Here is a 17,716-nt window from a genome sequence, read left to right on the forward strand (position 1 = left end):
GCTAGGTGGCGTGGCTCTGGCATCGGGCTGTGTGCCGATCTGGAATTGTATTTCAATTGAAATTTGAAACAGAGTAACGGGTAACTGATAGTCGAGGCACTCGAAATCATCGTATCTTCTTGTTCTAATAAAATATGCAAATAAATGCCTGCCAGAGTGTGTGTCGAAAATTGGAAAGAAAACTCCAATAAAAGGGTTGAGCCTCGGGTTTCAGTCGCTGCCACTTGCTTTTCATTTAGCAGAATTTCCCAACACCTACGCAGACGAGGAGATTTTCACTTCCAATTTGAAATATTAAACAAAGGCAAAAGTGACAGCGGAAAATGGGGAGGGATATCCACATCGTACATGGCATTTGTGGCTTCATTAGGAGCGTCGACTGGACGGCAGTGGAAATTTTCTGAAAAACTTTTGCATTTGCAAGTTTGCTTTGGACTTCTACGTGGACTTCTCGCCCCGGAAATTCTCTTGGGCAAATGAGGAAGCATAATTTATGTGTAGTGTATGCTTTTTAAGGAGTTCTCTCGTGTTTTATGGTTTTTTTCTTTCGAAGTTCTTTGGTCTTCGACGTGACAAAGTGAGAAACTTTAACGAAAACTTTTCATCGCTGCTTAAATAGAAACTTTAAATGCCAGTGGTGTCAACCCGTTTCATATTTTATTTGTTGGCTGTAGTAAATTAGGTCTTCATTTTATATTTTAAACACAATAAAACCATTATAAACTCTTCCACAAAAATGCCAAAAGCTCTTCAACATTGCATCATCCATAGTCAACTGAGCAGTCCACAAAAGAGCAATATCAATTTCATTCTAGTTATAATAATAACATAAGCGCAAAAGTACAACAACAATTTTCAGAATATAAAATACCCACATTGAAAAAATGGTTTAAGAACTTATCTGCAAAAAGAGCTGGCAATAAAATATTTGCAAATACACATAATTTACAAGGCAAATAAAAAAATAAATATGGTAAAAACAAATAAGTATTTGGATTGGTAATCTCAAATTATTTGTAATAAAAAAGTGGCTTGATTTATGCGAAGTTTTGTCTGCTTTATATATAAAAACAAGGGAGAACGCTATAGTCGAGTACCTCGACTATCAGATACCCGTTACTCAGCTAAATGGAGATATGCAAGCAGCAAAGCGAGATTAAAATGCGCCACCTACCGGCGGTATACAGATTTAAGCGTTATGGGCGTTAGAGTGGGCGTGGCAAATTTTTTTTGGATCAATCGATAGGTATTGACGAGACCAATACATTTCAGTTAAAATTTTTTATCTAGCATGAAAATTGTGGGCGTCACAGGGTTTTGCGGTTTGTGGGCGTTAAAGTGGGCGTGGCAAATTTTTTTTTGGGTCAATCGATAGGTATTGATGAGAACATTACATTTCAGTTAAAATTTTCTATCTAGCATCAAAACTGTAGGAGCCACAGTTTTAGGCGGTTTGTGGGCGTTAGAGTGGGCGTGGCAGTCTACTGAAACAAACTTGCGCTGCGTAGGAAGCTCAGGAATCTGCACGCCAAATCTCAATAGCCTAGCTCCCATAGTTTCCGAGATCTCAGCGTTCATCCGTACAGACGGACAGACGGACAGACGGACAGACGGACATGGCTAGATCGACTCGGCTAGTGATCCTGATCAAGAATATATATACTTTATGGGGTCGGAAACGCTTCCTTCTGCCTGTTACATACTTTCCGACGAATCTAGTATACCCTTTTACTCTACGAGTAACGGGTATAAAAAAGTTCCTTTTGGTTGATTTGTTGCATACATTTTCCCGCCCATTAGATGGCGTGAAAAACTATCTTTAATTACGAAAAAAGCTGGTGCTGTCGGTTATTTGATTAAAGCCAACATACGTCGAGTTTGGGTTAAAGCATTTCCATTAAAAATTAGCCCATGGGTAAATGGCTGAGTCCCAGGCAATTTAAACTTCTCCCTTCTGCGAAGGTCTGGGACTCTGGCTGACAATCATCAATCAATATGTACAAACAGACAGCACCACCGACAAGGGCTCCCTGGTTCTCGCCCGCGCCAATGTCTAACATTATTATTTCAAGCAATTTCCCACACAGACGCACCAGAGTGAGTAGCGAAAAATATATAAAAATCGAACGGAAGCGCGAAAACCCAGGGAAGCCTCGGAAAGCCAACCGCATGATTTATATGCTGCGATGAAGAGGTGAGGAAGGAAAAGCATACTGAAAGAAATACTAGCTCTTCCCTATACGATAATGAAATATATTTTATAAATATTTTCATAACTATAGGTAAGTAGCTATTTGTATTTTAAAATATTTGTCGTACTTTCGTAACCAGTTTAATTTTAAAAATTGTTATTAAAGTAAGGACGAAAAAACGGGGCCAAGTTCTATTCATACTTATTAGGATGAGCTTTGAAAGACAAGACCTGACAAAGCATTTTATAAATTCAATTTAACATTACTCTTTTTTTCAGGTGTACCCACGTTCTATACAAAAAGTGGTCTACAAATTCGGAAACACAAAATAAAAGTTATACCTTATGCATGACAGATTTGTGCAAGGTGCAAAGCCCACGAAGGAACATTTTGCATACATCATCCCGCAAACTTATTCAAATGTGTGTGTGCGGGACTCCCAAGCGGATTGGGGAAATTTAAGGAGCAAATGGGGTGGCCTGGGAACGGGGAAACAGATTTGCTGACTACCACTTCCTGGGACTCATCTGCTCATTGCGATGTTTACGCAAATTGCAGGGGAAATCAATTATTTTCGAAATTGAAATTGACGTTTCCCTGACAGCTCGCCAAAAATGTTTTGAAGCGTGTCTAATTTCATTGTCAGCGTGGGTGTTTCCCCTTCCCCTGTGCTATTCGATTTGTTTGCTTATTTCAGCAAATCTCCTTACTCTCCTATTTTTCTGTCTTTTTCGGTGTCCCCAAAGGCGTTTTAAAGAGCTCCGTTCCACTTAAAGAGCCCTCGGGGTGACTAGGATCCAACTGCAATCGCTGGAAGTCCTAATTAAGCACGCACCAAATGCCGGGGCCCCCAAAATGTCAGGAGATATGCCGCCAATGCGAGAAATGGAGACATTCTACCGAACAAGCACGAACGGAGTGTAGAGAAAACGAGAATAGGACACATAGAGGTTTCGAAATACCCTAATAATTTGGAAAAGTTTTCCGGAAAAGGAAAAGCCCAAATATTTAAATGTTTCTTATTTCTGATTTTCACCTACCAAACTTTTAAGTGATCTTAGAAATAATTGATCCTAAACCTTCCATATCTAGTTGATTAAAAATCAATAAAATTATAACAAATGATAATAAGCAATTAAAATAACTTGTATACGCCAGATTTAAGCTAGAAACATCTCAAAATAAATCAGTACAACAGCAAATGGGTACACTCCACCCAATAGTTAATAGTGTATTAATAGGTACACATTTAAGCTGAATATGCACAAATAATAAAAGTTAATTGTGTCATTGAAAAACTTTTGAGAACATAATGACCAGTATAAATAAAAGGATTTAAGAACTGGAAACACACAGACCAAGGTGGAAAATAAATTCGGAATGTACTAATGGAAACGAGTCAAACCCTATTTGTGGCTTAGGTATGACTTAACTCGACTTTGGATAGTTCAGCGACTTAAAGGTTTTTATCTTTTTAAGATTATTCACGTTTGAGGTACGTGCCCCTTACATTATTGTACGTTAAACATAGAGAAGCAAAACATTTAAGCAAATAAAAATTATTAAAAAAAATGTTTATACTAAAATGTAGCCTAAAAATGTTTAAATTTATAGCGTTTGGTATTAAAATAGAATAAATACAATGTAGCTAATTTTAAATTTTGTATAGCGTACTTTACTGTAACGGTTCTTTTTTAAAACTTTGCAATCTTTACGTCGCTATAAAATGCAAATTCGAGCTAAGCTAAAGGATCTCCAAATAAAGTTTAACTTCTTTCGATGAGTACTTTTTGATTTCGCGGTCTAAAACTTCTAAAAATAATTCACAGTGTTATTAAAAGTATTTCAGTTAACTTCGTTGACGTTATACAAAGCATTTAAAAACCAATTCCTAGCATCCATTTAAAAATGGTTGATAAATCTTGTTTATCTTAGCTTAAACCACTAAAGTTTCCGCGCTATCCGCGTACTCCACAATTAACTTGTGCCTTTCCGGACAGAACCCATATACCTCGTCCGGGTGGCAGGCACAGACAGCTCCTCATGCGATATGTACGAATCGGATTGCCGTTGTTGGGAAAGGAGGATGTGTCTGGGAATATTTCACGGCGGTGCATTTGTGCGTGTCGCTGTCTGCGAAAGTGGGAGTGTGGGTTCCCGTTAGAGTGCACTCCCCTCCAGGACCTCCCTGCAGGACCTCCCTCCCTCTGCCCTCGAGAGCATGTGTGTGTGCACTGCACTTTTATTTCGCTGACGCACGGCTAATCTTTGGCCTACGGCGCACGAAAGCCAACAAACGGACAGCGGACAGCGGACAACAACACGAGCCGGGCAAACACTCCACTGATTCGGCACCGCCAACACCAGTGGTGAGAAAGGTACCGGATTTGGGATAAGGGTAAACTAAACCATACTCCATAAAAATATTTTCCAATTTAAATTGGTTGAAACTTAAAAAATATATAAGTCTTGAAAGCTATCTTTATTTTGATCAAAATTGGGAGATAATATTCTAAAATTTTCAAAGGTAACTACCTCATGAAAAAGAAAAGCCTATAAACTGTACCTAGGTTGAAAAACGTACATATGTATATGTCACCATTTCCTATAGTTATTAATTTTATTTCAGTTTACTAACATATATATGTTCTACAATGCTTAAAAAATCAAGTCATGAAAGTAGGTTTAACTTTACGTTAAAAACACTTAATTGATTATAATCTAAAATTTTTAGTGTAAATACCCCATAAAAAAGGAAAAGCTCATAAATTAAATGTAATATGTCAAAAATATATTCTAAGTTTATATAACACCCGATACATGTACAAAATCTTTCAAATAAGTAATCTGATAAATTGCCTCAAAATAAAAATAAGGTTTAAATAAAAGAAAATTAAATTAAACTTTATATAGAAAAGAAAATTGCATTACTTTTCAGTAACATATACTTTAGAAATTATGAAAAAGTACCTAGATGAGGACCCATCACTATGGACTACCCCTCAGAACCTTCAACCCCACTCACCTGCACAATGTCGCCTTGATCATGACCGGATGCTGTGAATGTCAAGTGACAGAGGAAAGGCAATTTATTCCACTGTGGCGTTGGCACTTTTATGGCATAGGTGCGTCCGATATCGCCGTAATATGTACGATTGCAGACTGTTGGAGAGTTGGAAAAAGTAGAATGTGAATTGGAGGGTCAGTAGTGTAAACTACAGTAAACGATCAAAGGAGTATTTCACGAGATCTCTTTCTTTTTAATTTTAATTTTTGAATTCATTTTTTGTACAAGTAGCTATATAATTTAATATGTAAGATCATTATTGCGAATGCTCGTTTTTAACAAGTAAAGAATTACATTTATAGAAATATGGATTGCATTGAAATATCAAATTCAAACTAAATAATGAAAAGAATACATATAAGGGTTTCAATATTTTATAATTTTAAGTGTGCCCAGTTTGCTCCTTCGATCGTTCACTGTACTGTTTGCTAACCCTCTCCAGCAGAGAGGCGGACGACAGCTGGCGGCATTCACTCACCGGAGCAATGTTTGGGCTCATCCTTGCCATCGGCGCAATCGCTGCGTCCGTCGCAGTATTTGTCCAGGGGCACGCAGATGGTGCCGCTGTTCCCGCTGCCCTTGCAGGAGAACTCGGAGACGCGGCATGCGAGTCCCAGGGTGGTGGCCAGCAGGACGACCAGGAGCGCCGGCAGGAGGAGCTGCAGCTCCACCAGCCGCTGCAGCGGAGATGAAGATGAACCGCACAGCCGATGGCAGTGCTTGTGACGTCTCCCCATCCTGGGCATCTGAAAGGGGCGGAAGCAGATTAGTTGAGTCAACAAATTGTCAGGTGATGTGCTGGAATCAAAGCGCTCCTGTCAGCCGGAAAATGAGATGGCGGTGAGTCGCAGGAAGCGACCGCCAGCTGACCCAGATGGGCGATGCGAATTTGAGCAGACAGGGGTGTTCACCCCGTCAGTTGCCCCGCAGATCAGAGGGCAAACGCATGACAAAGATGGAGTTGTGAGGGGTTAGTCTTTAAGGTAATAGAGAACCGCAAGTGGGACCCATAAATTTACATTTTAAAATTATAAATCATTAACCAATTGAAGTAGGGGTACCTAAGACGGTATGGACCCATCCCTCTAAATGTTGTAACAAAAATTATATGTTCTATTTTAAATTATTTTGATATTTAAACGTTATTAAATTGTTTGCCCAACTCAATATTGATTATTTGTATGCTAATTCCATTTAAACAAAGTTTGCACATAGCTCTTTAGTAATCAGCATGGACCCTAAGTCTTTAGATAGTTAACTAAAATGTGTAGTCCCATAAAGTTCCTGCAAACTTAGATGAAGTTTAAATGTCGAAGACTTTAAGTATTCCCTCACCTGCCTTCGTTTCAAGTTCCTTGTCATTGTTTCGTCCCTTCCAACCACTTTCTCCTCTCATCCCTACGAACTGCCCCTTGTGGCCTTCTCATTTTTCTGCAATTTCTGCTTAGCCCCCAGCTAATTATTTTAGCTTCAGTTGGGATATTTTTCGTTGGCCACTTGTAAGTTTCTAAAACAACGGGAACAAAGGGGGAAGAGGACGCCCGGGTCAGATTCAGTCTTTTAGTCCTTCAGTCCTCCAGTCCCCGAGCAACAGACGCTCCCCAGTTTCTCGGGCTAAGTAACTGAAAGTGTCCCGGTTGGCATTATCTCCACTCCTTAGTCCCGCTGACTCACACATACGAGTACATGGCAAGCGTTCCAGAGAGGGAACACACAATTATAGCACAAGTCGAGCGGGAAACATATTGACAGGAGAAAGCCACGAGGGTCCGACTCAAAGAAAGGGACCGGGAAAATGGGGAGCCAAGTGCTATGAGTGTTTTCCCGTTTGGCACGCGTCGTTATTCCCCTATCTCATCTTTTCTCAGCCCCGGATTGTCAGCCACATTATTATGCTTTATTTCCGCCTTCTTCCTGCTTCATTTTATTAAAAATGTCGCCAAATCTAGAACACACTTATAATGTGTCTCTCATGTTATCTCGAACTTATACAATTTTAACTTGTATGTCTCAAGGAAGGTACTTTGTAATAAATATTGTTTTTAAGAAATAAATTGTAATTAAGAATAAGTTTTTGTCAAGAAATAAAAGAAAACGATTTATTCAAAGATAAACCATTTTTTAAATGTGTTTCACAACATCGGTGGTATTTTGTATACCTTGGCAGAGACCATTGGTCAGAAGTTTGTAACGCAGTAAAGAAGACTTTTTCAACCCTATAGGGTAAATATATTCTTGATCAGTATCGATAGACTAGTCAGTACCCCTTGCGAGATTAGCTTAAAAGCTTATGATTTCGAATTTTCCTAATCCTTATTAAATATTCGCAGTCAGATCAAGTTTGAAACCCTGTTGGGACATCTATATCCTACAGTTTGCATAGCTGTTCTCGTTATATTCTATGTATTGTTGAGGTATTTTCTTTAGATTGTAAAAAGTTCTCCTTGCACACATTTGTTTGTATGTTGAAATAACTTTAAATTATTCAAGACATGCGACTTTCGTTCTTTCTACTTTGGTTAGGAACATTCTTCAAGCGGGTCTTTAAGGGTAGAAGGAAGTGGGGCTTGAGACGGCGTCTTGGACTTGGACTTTCCTTGCCCTTTTGGTTCTTCTCGGGTTACTGTTATTGTTGCTGTGGCAGTGGCTGCTGTCCCGTGCTGAAGTGTTTACAACACTTCCGGCGCATAATGGAAAACAAAAGGCTTAAAAGGGGATACACAAAGGATTTGAGCAATCAAGTGCGCTTTTGAGCACGCAGACCGATAGCAGTTTTATTTCGTTCGCTTTTTCCTGCCTCGCATTTTTTCTTGCACCTGCCATTAGGTTGAGGGCTAAGGAGAAAAGATGCTTTCGCCCTCAGTTTGTTTCAAAGTCATAACAATGCTGAGTTTTCAATATGCGCCCCGAGGTACCCACACGTATGCGCCATAAAGTCCTCCCATGTGGCAGGAAAAAAAGGGAAAAGAAGCAAAGAAACGGGGCATAAAACTTCAAGTAGTTAGGTCCAAATGTCTGCACGGTTTTAGCCAGCAACAACAATGAGGCCCGAAAGGGTGGACACGGAAAAAGGGATTTCAAGGGGTCTGGCTTTTATGTCTAAAGTTTCACTTGAACGTCGAGCGCACACACACCAGGCCGGTCTGGTAAAACGACATTTAAATTCTGTAGGGGAATGCACCTATGTGTGGGCCCAAGGGTTCCGAGCTCGGGGAATTTTAATTATAAAGCTCTTCCGGGTTTTCGGCCAAGCATCCACAAAAATACGAATATCGCTCACTTACGAGTAATTCAATGCATATTCGCCAGGCTCCCTGTTTGATTGAGCTTAAGAATGCAGTTACAAGCAGCTGGAAATCATGAAAAAGGCTGTTGCTGAGCTGGAAGGATAATAACCAGCGTTAAGGAAGAAAGGACGAAAGTCGGAAGATAATCGGTTGCAGCACCAGCCGTCCCTCGGGTCAAAAGCAGAAAAAACAGGAAAAAATAGGGAAGCGGCCTGTAAGCCATTCCTAAGCCACATGCCGGCAAACAGGAGCAACCACGGCCAGAAAACAGGCCAAGAAAAGCGGAAGAAAGACGGCAAACAACAATGAAAGGACTCCAAGGAAGAAACATTGGATGAGCGACTTCCAGGAGGAGAATACTTGAATAATACAAAACACGAAAGCACTGAAAACACTGAAAACACTACTTAACAAATAAACAAGAATGGAAACAAGCATCGGAAAGCCGAAGATTTAATACCGCTTTTACTTTTGCGAAAAAACTGTAAGGCAAAGCAAAGTATATATGTTTAAATATAAATGAATTACATAACATCGAGATGTAGGCGAATGTGATTAAACTTGACCCTAGTGTTCCCTTGGTAGCTATAAGAAAAAGCCTTGGACAAGGTTCAGGTTCAAAGCTCGTGCACTGCCCAAAATCTTGTCAAAAGCAGCGAAAGTATTCTAGTATTTTAATACAAAAAGAAGTTGTGGGTCACCAATTAATATAATGATTCAGTATTTTATCTTACATTGCATTATAAGCTGGATCGAATGATGTTGGTATGTATCACTTTTAATTTAATTATTCATTATTCATAATATATGGCAAAAATAAATGCTTTTCCCAATACTTATTTATTATGTTTTTTATTATATTAAATACTTATGAAACTTTAATTCGTTTAATCTGCAGCAGCAAACCGCCGAAGTTGTGCACATTTTACTGTTTAGATCTTATCATATTTTTTATGTACTATGTTACTTTGCCTTTTATCCTTTCACTTTCGGAGAACCGACTGTCAACAGAATCCCCAATTACCCAATGCGTTTTGACCACCTGCATCTACAGCTTGTCATGGCTTAAAGGTCTTTCATTTCATCTATGGCCACATGCAGTCGCCTTTTGCAAGACTAATCCCATCAATGTACTCTCATGCCAGGCTCAATCAAATTCTAGTTACAATTTGAAGACTCACCAGCACACATGGCACAATTAGAAGGCAAGAGGTAGAGGAGAAAGTAAGGGAAAAACTACTGGACGACTGACCAACTGGATGGCTGAGAACTTGCCACAATTGACAAAGAATTTATGCGATGCTTATGAAAGGATTTCCAGCTAAGTCCCATTCACCAAATGACAGAGTTTCGCTTTTTCTGCAAGCACTACGAGGATGAACATGGGGAAAGCCACCGATAACGTTGTCCTTTAGTCCCACAGCAGTAAATAAACGCATCTGGGCCAGAAAGTGAAGCTGGAAGCCCACAGAAAACATTACTCAATTGTCTCAATTGTGAGGTTCTCAATGCATTGCTTAAATTTTCATACATTGATGTGTTTTTCAATACACGAGAAAAAGCTTGTTTTTATTTGGTTATTGGTTAAAAAACTAAGTTTTGGTGCGAAAAATTAGTAAACAAATTTCTATACCTTACAGTTTAGGATCAGAAAAATAAAAGTTATCACAAAAAATATTTAAAGCAATATATTAACAAATAAACAAATAGATAATTTCTAAAAAAAAATCTAGATCCATATACTTCTTAAATTACTTTTTCTCAGTGCAGAGCACACCAACCGGAAACTAGAATTCTTTGTCCGACAAAATGTTTAAAATCACGATGCAAATGTAGATATTTGAATTTTTTCCATTTCCTGGTAAGCAATTGCCACCAAAAAAAAGAAAAATATTTATAATTAAATTAATAAGAAACAACATCAAAAGTCGGCAGGGCCGAGGGGCAAATGGCGACTCCAATGGCCAGCAGGCGTCAAGAAATTAGCATAACAAAGCCATTAGGAGAGGCACAGGGGAGCTCCAGTGGATTCTGATTTCAAAGGCGACTGTGGCGAGGACAGAGGCGCACGGCGAGGGGGCAGGAGGCTGGGGCATGGGTGCCGAGCAGGGGGAGCTGCTGCCGGGCAAAACGGCAGCACAAACACAAACAGACTGGGGATGTCACCCGCAGAGCCAGGCTACACCAGGAAAAATTAATACATTTAGCTTTTCAATTAACAATCTTAGGGCTAAGGACTGAGATACCATTTTGTGGAAAATAAATGTTTTATGTCTTTAGATTTTCAATATATATACACATAAGTGGATGTTCAAACGTGATTTTCATGACATAGTTTCTACAATTTGGAGTCCTTTAAATCGATTCCCCCTAATGTAAATATATGTTATATTTAAAGAAAAAAATTAATAAATCAGATTAAAAAATTTTGTATAAAATCTACCTGCAAATATATTAAAAAGAGCAAATGATAAATAATTATTTTACTTATAGTTAATAACAATTTTTTTTTTGTTAAGTCAACTTTAAAGATTAAAAAAAGTAGGATCGTTTGTCTTTGTTTTAAAAATTATCCACATTTTTTTATGTATTTGCCTTAAATAAGTGTTTTTTAATCTAATTTCCAATCGATGGTACTTAAATGCAAAAATATATTTGAAGCTAGAAATTGTTCTTGGTGTAGCAGTGGTTGCAATTTTTCCGCGTTTCTTTTTTAGTCGCAGTCTACGTGCGAAGCTACTTTTTGAGTAATGGCCAAGATTACGCTGCAATGTGATGGAAATGGGAAATGGTTGGCCAGGACGCGGGGGGAGTGCAGAGGGGGCGGAGAGGGCGGAGGTCCTGTCGCCTGTCTTTGCACAATTTAAAGTTGGTGTCACGCATCACGCTTCGGACTAATGAGTCTCGTTTCTCCTCTCGTTTGCGCTCCAGCTTCGTCTGTGGCAATTGCAACGTGATTTGGCCAACGCGGCTCAATCAAGGCTGGTAAACCGGGGACCCAGGGGGGAGATATAGAAGTACGGAGGGGGTTACACCCTGATGAATTTCGCGGCGGACAATGCGGCGTATGAGTAGCATTTAGTTGGGAATCAGCTAGAGCGAATTAATCAAACGAAGACGCATTCTTCAGATTTGAACTTTATAATCGAAAGGAGAAGAAAGATTGGGTCGATTAGGTAGAGGGATCAATCTTATAATGTGATTGGAGAATTGCAAAAAAAATTATGAACCAATTCAGTTTCAAGGGTTTACAGTATACATATAAAATAAAGGAGATAAACATTTGGAAAAGTTCTTTGGAAGTTGTTTAAAATCACAATAGAAGGGAAATTGGCGAAGCATAAATCAAATCAAGAACTATATAATTTACATTTATAAATGCACTGCAACGAACCAATAAATAATATTAGTTTACATCTTCTCAGGAAAGTAAAAATTAATGAATTGATTTAATAGTTGTATTACACTTTATTTACAAAAAAAAATTAATGAGTGGATAGCCATTTATAACTAGGAAAGTGTATATTATTTTTAGGAATAAGACAGCACCAATTTACACATGCTGGGGAACAAACAAAGGATTATTCAACTGAGTTTTCTCATTTAAACACAATATTCCACTTGCATGACCAGAAACTTAATCAAATTCCCCTGGGTTGTCTTCATCCAACTGACATATTATACACCCCTATCATTTGCGCTATGATATGACTTATTTGCCACATACTCCTGTTTCTTATGTCTTTCTGAACTATTTCTCATGCTGACTATCAACTTGCGAGCAAAAATACCAAGAGTCATGACCATTAAAGTTGGCAAACATAAAACTGACGCAGTTTCGAGGGCGAGGGGCCAGAGACTTTTTGCACATTAAAAATGTAAACTTAATTTTAAAGCCGAGCCAAGGAGTGGAATGGCTGGAACTCGCAGCTAAAGCCGAATTGGTGGCCCAGGGAAGGGCCAGGGACCTTATACTCGTACAACTATAATGCCGAATCCCGACGGCTCCTTCGCCGAGCAAACATTTCGCATAAAATGCCAAATGCCCTGTCCTGCCAGCATGTGTGGGTGTGGTCGTAAAGCAAACGATTGTAGCCAAAGCTACAAACTGACAACAATGTAGACCGTCGTGGATTTTTATGCCCGGCAAACTGTAAAAAGGGCCGAAACCCCCTCAGCTTTTCTTTCAAACAAATTGCATATGAGCATTTTGCATTTTCAATTTAAATTTTTCGCGCTCACTACGCCGGGCATCCCGCACGGAGAAAGAAAAGCGAAGCAGGCCGGCGAAAATTGAAATCCACGCTATCCCTGCATATAATTTCCTTAAAAAAACTAGAGGAGAATGAAAGGCCGTGGGGCAATGAACTTCTGTGCCAAGCTAATGCGGGGAGTATAACGCATTGGCCGAGGCCAAATGAAAATCTCGAGGTGAGCTCAAGGACTGGCCAGACGTAGTCGGTAGCCTTCGGCGCCAGGACTAGACGTGGCTTTTCTCCTCCATCCATTTCATTCTTTTGCCTCCTTCGAACTGGGCATAATGAGTTCCATCGTCTTGGGCGCACACACACATTGCGCATACGCCACGTCTTACATGCGTTTAAAGGGAATAATGGGTGGATACCTTTAGTAGTCTTTCGGGCTTAAATACAGTCTGTCTTTTGAATAAGCTTTCCACAGATTTTTAAAGATTTTGTTCTAGTCACATTGTATCTTTTACCAAGTCCGTCTTAAAGTCTGAGATATATATTTCAAGATGAATATAGATATCTTCCAGACACCGCAAGGGCAAATAGAGATGGCAATAGACACCATGGTGCTAAGGGAAAGAGATGGCGCGACATAGGCTTTTGCATTTAATCTTATGAATCTTTGAACATACTTTAGCACTTTGACACTTTTGCCCATCGCCAGCGGCGGCGACAGAGTCGGCGATGGCAAACAGTTTCGGTCGGATTTTTAGACTTTGTTAGCAGCACCAGAGTGCCATTAGTGTGTGGCCAGGGGGGGCTTTGGGGTTCCAGGGGGACGAAAGTCCCCACCTACATGCGGTGGCTTTAGGAGTATCCGAGATTAATGGCAGTTGGTGCTTTTAGGTGGCATATGAACGAATATGACGTGCCTGAGTGCCATAGTTTTGGGGTCTATTCATGGCACACATTGCCTTAAAGTAGTCCTATATTGATCACTCTTTCAGTTATCAGTTCGGATCTATTAGAGCGGATACGAATTTCGTCCACACCATTATTTCCTGATTATTTATTATGAAAAACTCAACATATGTATTGAGTCCAACATGCAATAACAATTAAATAGAATGGTATAACTAGAGAAATGTAAATATTTTACATGCAGCATTAACCTCAGCTGATCTTAATATCAGTCTGATATCAGTATGATTTATATGTAAATCATACATTTATTATATTGCCTCAAATGATTTTCATTCAAAGATAAAAATACCAGTCCCACAATACCAAGTGATTGTCATTGAAATTTACCTATATATCAAGACAAACTGTAAGGTTCAACCCCCCATTTGGTGATATTTTATTTATTTACTAAGCCGCCACAATGTGTTCCATAGGATGGTTTCGAATTCAGAGACCTCACTGCCAAAAATATTCACCCACATTTCAAATTAAAGAAAAACAGCCGTAAACACATTGCAACAAAATATAAGGGGATTTAGTTTGTGTTGTTCGCAAATGTTCGCTTTATTTTGTGGTGTGCCATTGCAACTAAATGGAAAATGAAAAATTTATAGAAATTCAAATGCAATGCAGCCCCAAGTAAAGCTGGCTTAAAGACCCGGGCTTCGAATGGGTTACGGAAACCAACCGAAAAACATAGCGGAGGCCGGGAAAGAGAGTCTGAGAGCTATCAATGGCAGCAGTTGCTACAAAATGCCAAATTTGCATATAAAGTAAAATTGAAAATGCCACTGGGAGTGGGCTGGAGGAGCAGAAGCCAACCGAAAAAACGAAAATCGAAAAAATAAAAGGAAAGCTTTCGAAAGCCGACAAATGCAGTTCTTGACTCGGCCTGCATTTTGCAGTCCACAAACGCTTTAACCTTTCGGCTTCCCTCTTTTGCTGTGGCGCTTCCTTAAAAATATTTACATTGATTTGCTTGGCTTTGACTGCCAGAATTCCGCTGCCGCCCCCATTTTCCGCTGCGTTGAAATATAAATTGCTGGCACTTTACATTTGATAGGCAGACTTGCGGAAATGCGCGTCACGTACATGGAGGGTAAATGGAGATGGGTGAGGCACTGGCACTGGATGATCCCGAGTCGAAAACCAACAGAGGCCACAAATCACGGGCCTCGGTACGGTTTAAGCCTTGTTCTGGATCGCAAAGATGGCCGCGTGAAATTCCCTTTTCGATCTACCTTCGTCTAAAACTACTACTAAACTACTACTACTACTACTACTAAACTACTGCACTAAATTTAAGCCTAAACACTACCGAACAAAGGAAATTATCATGTTGAAATACAATTATGCTATGTATTTAAAGGAGTTTACCACTTTATTTTTACGTAATGATTATTTTAAGTATTCAAAATTATAAATTTAATCAAATAATTCCCGATTTTAAGACATTCCGTTTTAATATGGTAACACTAAAACTGTTTTGAACAGGAAAAATACTGTTTAGACAGTAATAAAATATTGCTGTCTAATAATATTTTACTCATTCGTACTCAAAGTAATTTTAGTAGAAAATTTGCAAGGAAATAGATAACAAAATTCCATTTTGAACATATATTTTAAAATGATACGTGTATTAGTGCTACTTATATTAAATTGGTTTTGAAATAATTATCTTACAGCGTCGTTCCTTAATATTCAATAATTTTGTATTTAACATTTTTATATTGATTTTTTTTCAGTGTTCTGTGGCTTCTAGCAGTCAACATACGCAGCATTTAATTGGCCTCACGCAACCATCTCTCTGTTTCGACGGTTGCCTCACGCGCAATGCCGTGAACTATTTTCGTGTACTTTCTGTTTTTTCGTTCCGTAGGTTTGGTTACGCTGGCACAGGTAAACCAGGTAAACGCTGCCGGGAACGAGTCCTCCGATTCCAATCCTCCTGGCCACGGCCTAACTGATACAAATTTGTTACACGTACAGCTGTGGGGGCGAAAGATACGGCCGTAGTGGAGTACGTGTGTTCGTTAGCCTAAAATCCGCGTGGCCTAAACACTCCGCCCGCTTTCGCCACCGCCCCGTGTCCTGCCAGGCTGAAAACTAATTCGAAATTCATGGGCTCGATTTGCATTTTTGATTACTCGGAATACACTGCACTACACGCAGCCAGGAATGGCAGAGCTGTGTAGTTGTAGCTGCCTTCATTGTCTTGGAGGAGAACTAGGATGTATCCATACATATTAAAACGGATGTGTGGGCGGGTGGAAAGGTGTGATATTTATATTTGCGAAGGGGAAATTCTACGGCTTCGGGGACCTGGGGACCTTGGTGGGGGGTTTTTCGTTAGTTTTAAGTAATTGGGCGCCGTTTTATGGCACACACACACCTAGTCGGGTGCTCACTTGGGGCGCATAGCGGAAAACACATAAATATTAAAATAAAAATAAAATTATAATGTATGCGTTATGGTTTAATTGGTTGCAGTAAAACGTGTCTCTTTTTCTTGTTTTTCTCCGGTGTGCTGCATTTTTGTGGCTTTAATTAAAAGCATAGGTGGGCCAAGTGGGCCAGGTAGGTGAAAAGGGGAGTGTCAGAATGTAAACAGTACGTAAAAGTGGGGGAATCTGGGGAATGCGCCTGCCATAAAACAGGGAATGTAAAATGCGCATAACTAGCCGGGGAGGTTTTTAATTTAATGGCTGATTGAAATTTGAGTTGATTACATTCTCTAGCACAGTTTTTATGTAGTTTCGCTCCCGAGAGGTAACACAATTAATTTAATTGATAACTTTTTTACAACTCTGTTTAATTAAATACTAGGCTGAGCCTAGAATGCGACTTAAATTAAATTTGGAAAAAGTGTATTTAATAATCTTTATAAAGAAAATTGAAAGTGAAAACCTGATAATATCGTTGAAGTTTTGATCGCCGAAGAGCATTGTTAAATCAAAACTACATTCATATTAATATGATAGTGTTATATTTATGTTATTAACGTAAAATAAATAGAATATAAATTAATGTGCTAAGAAACAGAAAGCTTTACTAATTGGGGTCAATATCAAGGCAATCTAGTTCATCACATTCACATATAGTAACACGCTTTAAATAAACTTATTTATAGAGTTTTCAAAAATATGCTGAATTGGGCTAGTGGTAAAGCAACCCCAACGGAGATAATCCTGCCCCAATTACACAGATTTGCACCCCTCATTTGTGAAACGCCCCTCATTAGGCGTCCCAAAATCCGAAGTTCACCCCACCAAACTAATGGCTACAGCCCATTTGTAGCCACTTTCCTCCTACCTTCATTAGGACACTTCACCTGGTTGTCACCTGCAAAGGCAAACGCTGGGGCAGAAGGGAAACTAGCAATTCCATTGCATAACAACATGAAAATGTGCTAATTTGTTTAGTCAGCGCCACTTTCCAACTGCACTAATGCTGACAAATAACTATAATAATGGCAGTAGCAGTAACAGCCATTTGGAGTCCTGCGACAAAACTTTCAAATATGCTAAGCCCGACTCCGGAATTATTCCGTTTCGGCCCGAAACGGCAAGGATCCCCATTGTCACTGCCTCTGATGGCGTTGATTGTCTACGTGTTTGCGTGTCACCCGAACATTACGGCCAGAATGTCAGACTGCCACGAAGCCCCTTCCCACCTCACCACCGCTGGATGACTTAATTAGTCAAAAATTTTGGCAATGTCTTGCCCCTGAACACGCCGAATATCTTAATGAAGAACCACTCGAAGAAAGTTCAAGAGATTTCATTCTGAACGAATATTAGAATGTTTACTTTTTTACATACATTATTATGAATACATTTTGTATTCAGACCTCTTTTGGCAAATTTTGTGACAAAATATGAAAATAATAAAAGGAAACCATGTCTAAAAAGTGGTTTACATTTTCATAAAGCGGTATAGTATACTCGAATATATAAGGTATGTTTACTTCCTTAATTAACCCAACCAAACTTTTTCGCCCGAATGTCGTTTCAATTT

The 17,716-nt window shown here is 39.3% G+C and overlaps 1 protein-coding gene across 1 annotated transcript in view; it reads right to left on the reverse strand.

The window, feature by feature from the left end:
- LOC108005713 (uncharacterized) overlaps nucleotides 1-17,716 on the reverse strand; it is a 79,577-nt gene that overhangs the window by 52,145 nt on the left and 9,716 nt on the right. The window contains exons 2-3 of the mRNA XM_036815629.3: nucleotides 5,738-6,005; nucleotides 5,218-5,354 (exon numbers count right to left, since the gene is read on the reverse strand). Of these exons, the coding sequence (XP_036671524.3) occupies nucleotides 5,218-5,354; nucleotides 5,738-6,005 (405 nt within the window). The remainder of the gene's footprint in view (nucleotides 1-5,217; nucleotides 5,355-5,737; nucleotides 6,006-17,716) is intronic.

Source organism: Drosophila suzukii, chromosome 3 (assembly GCF_043229965.1).
Source record: "Drosophila suzukii chromosome 3, CBGP_Dsuzu_IsoJpt1.0, whole genome shotgun sequence".
NCBI classification, from domain to species: domain Eukaryota; kingdom Metazoa; phylum Arthropoda; class Insecta; order Diptera; family Drosophilidae; genus Drosophila; species Drosophila suzukii.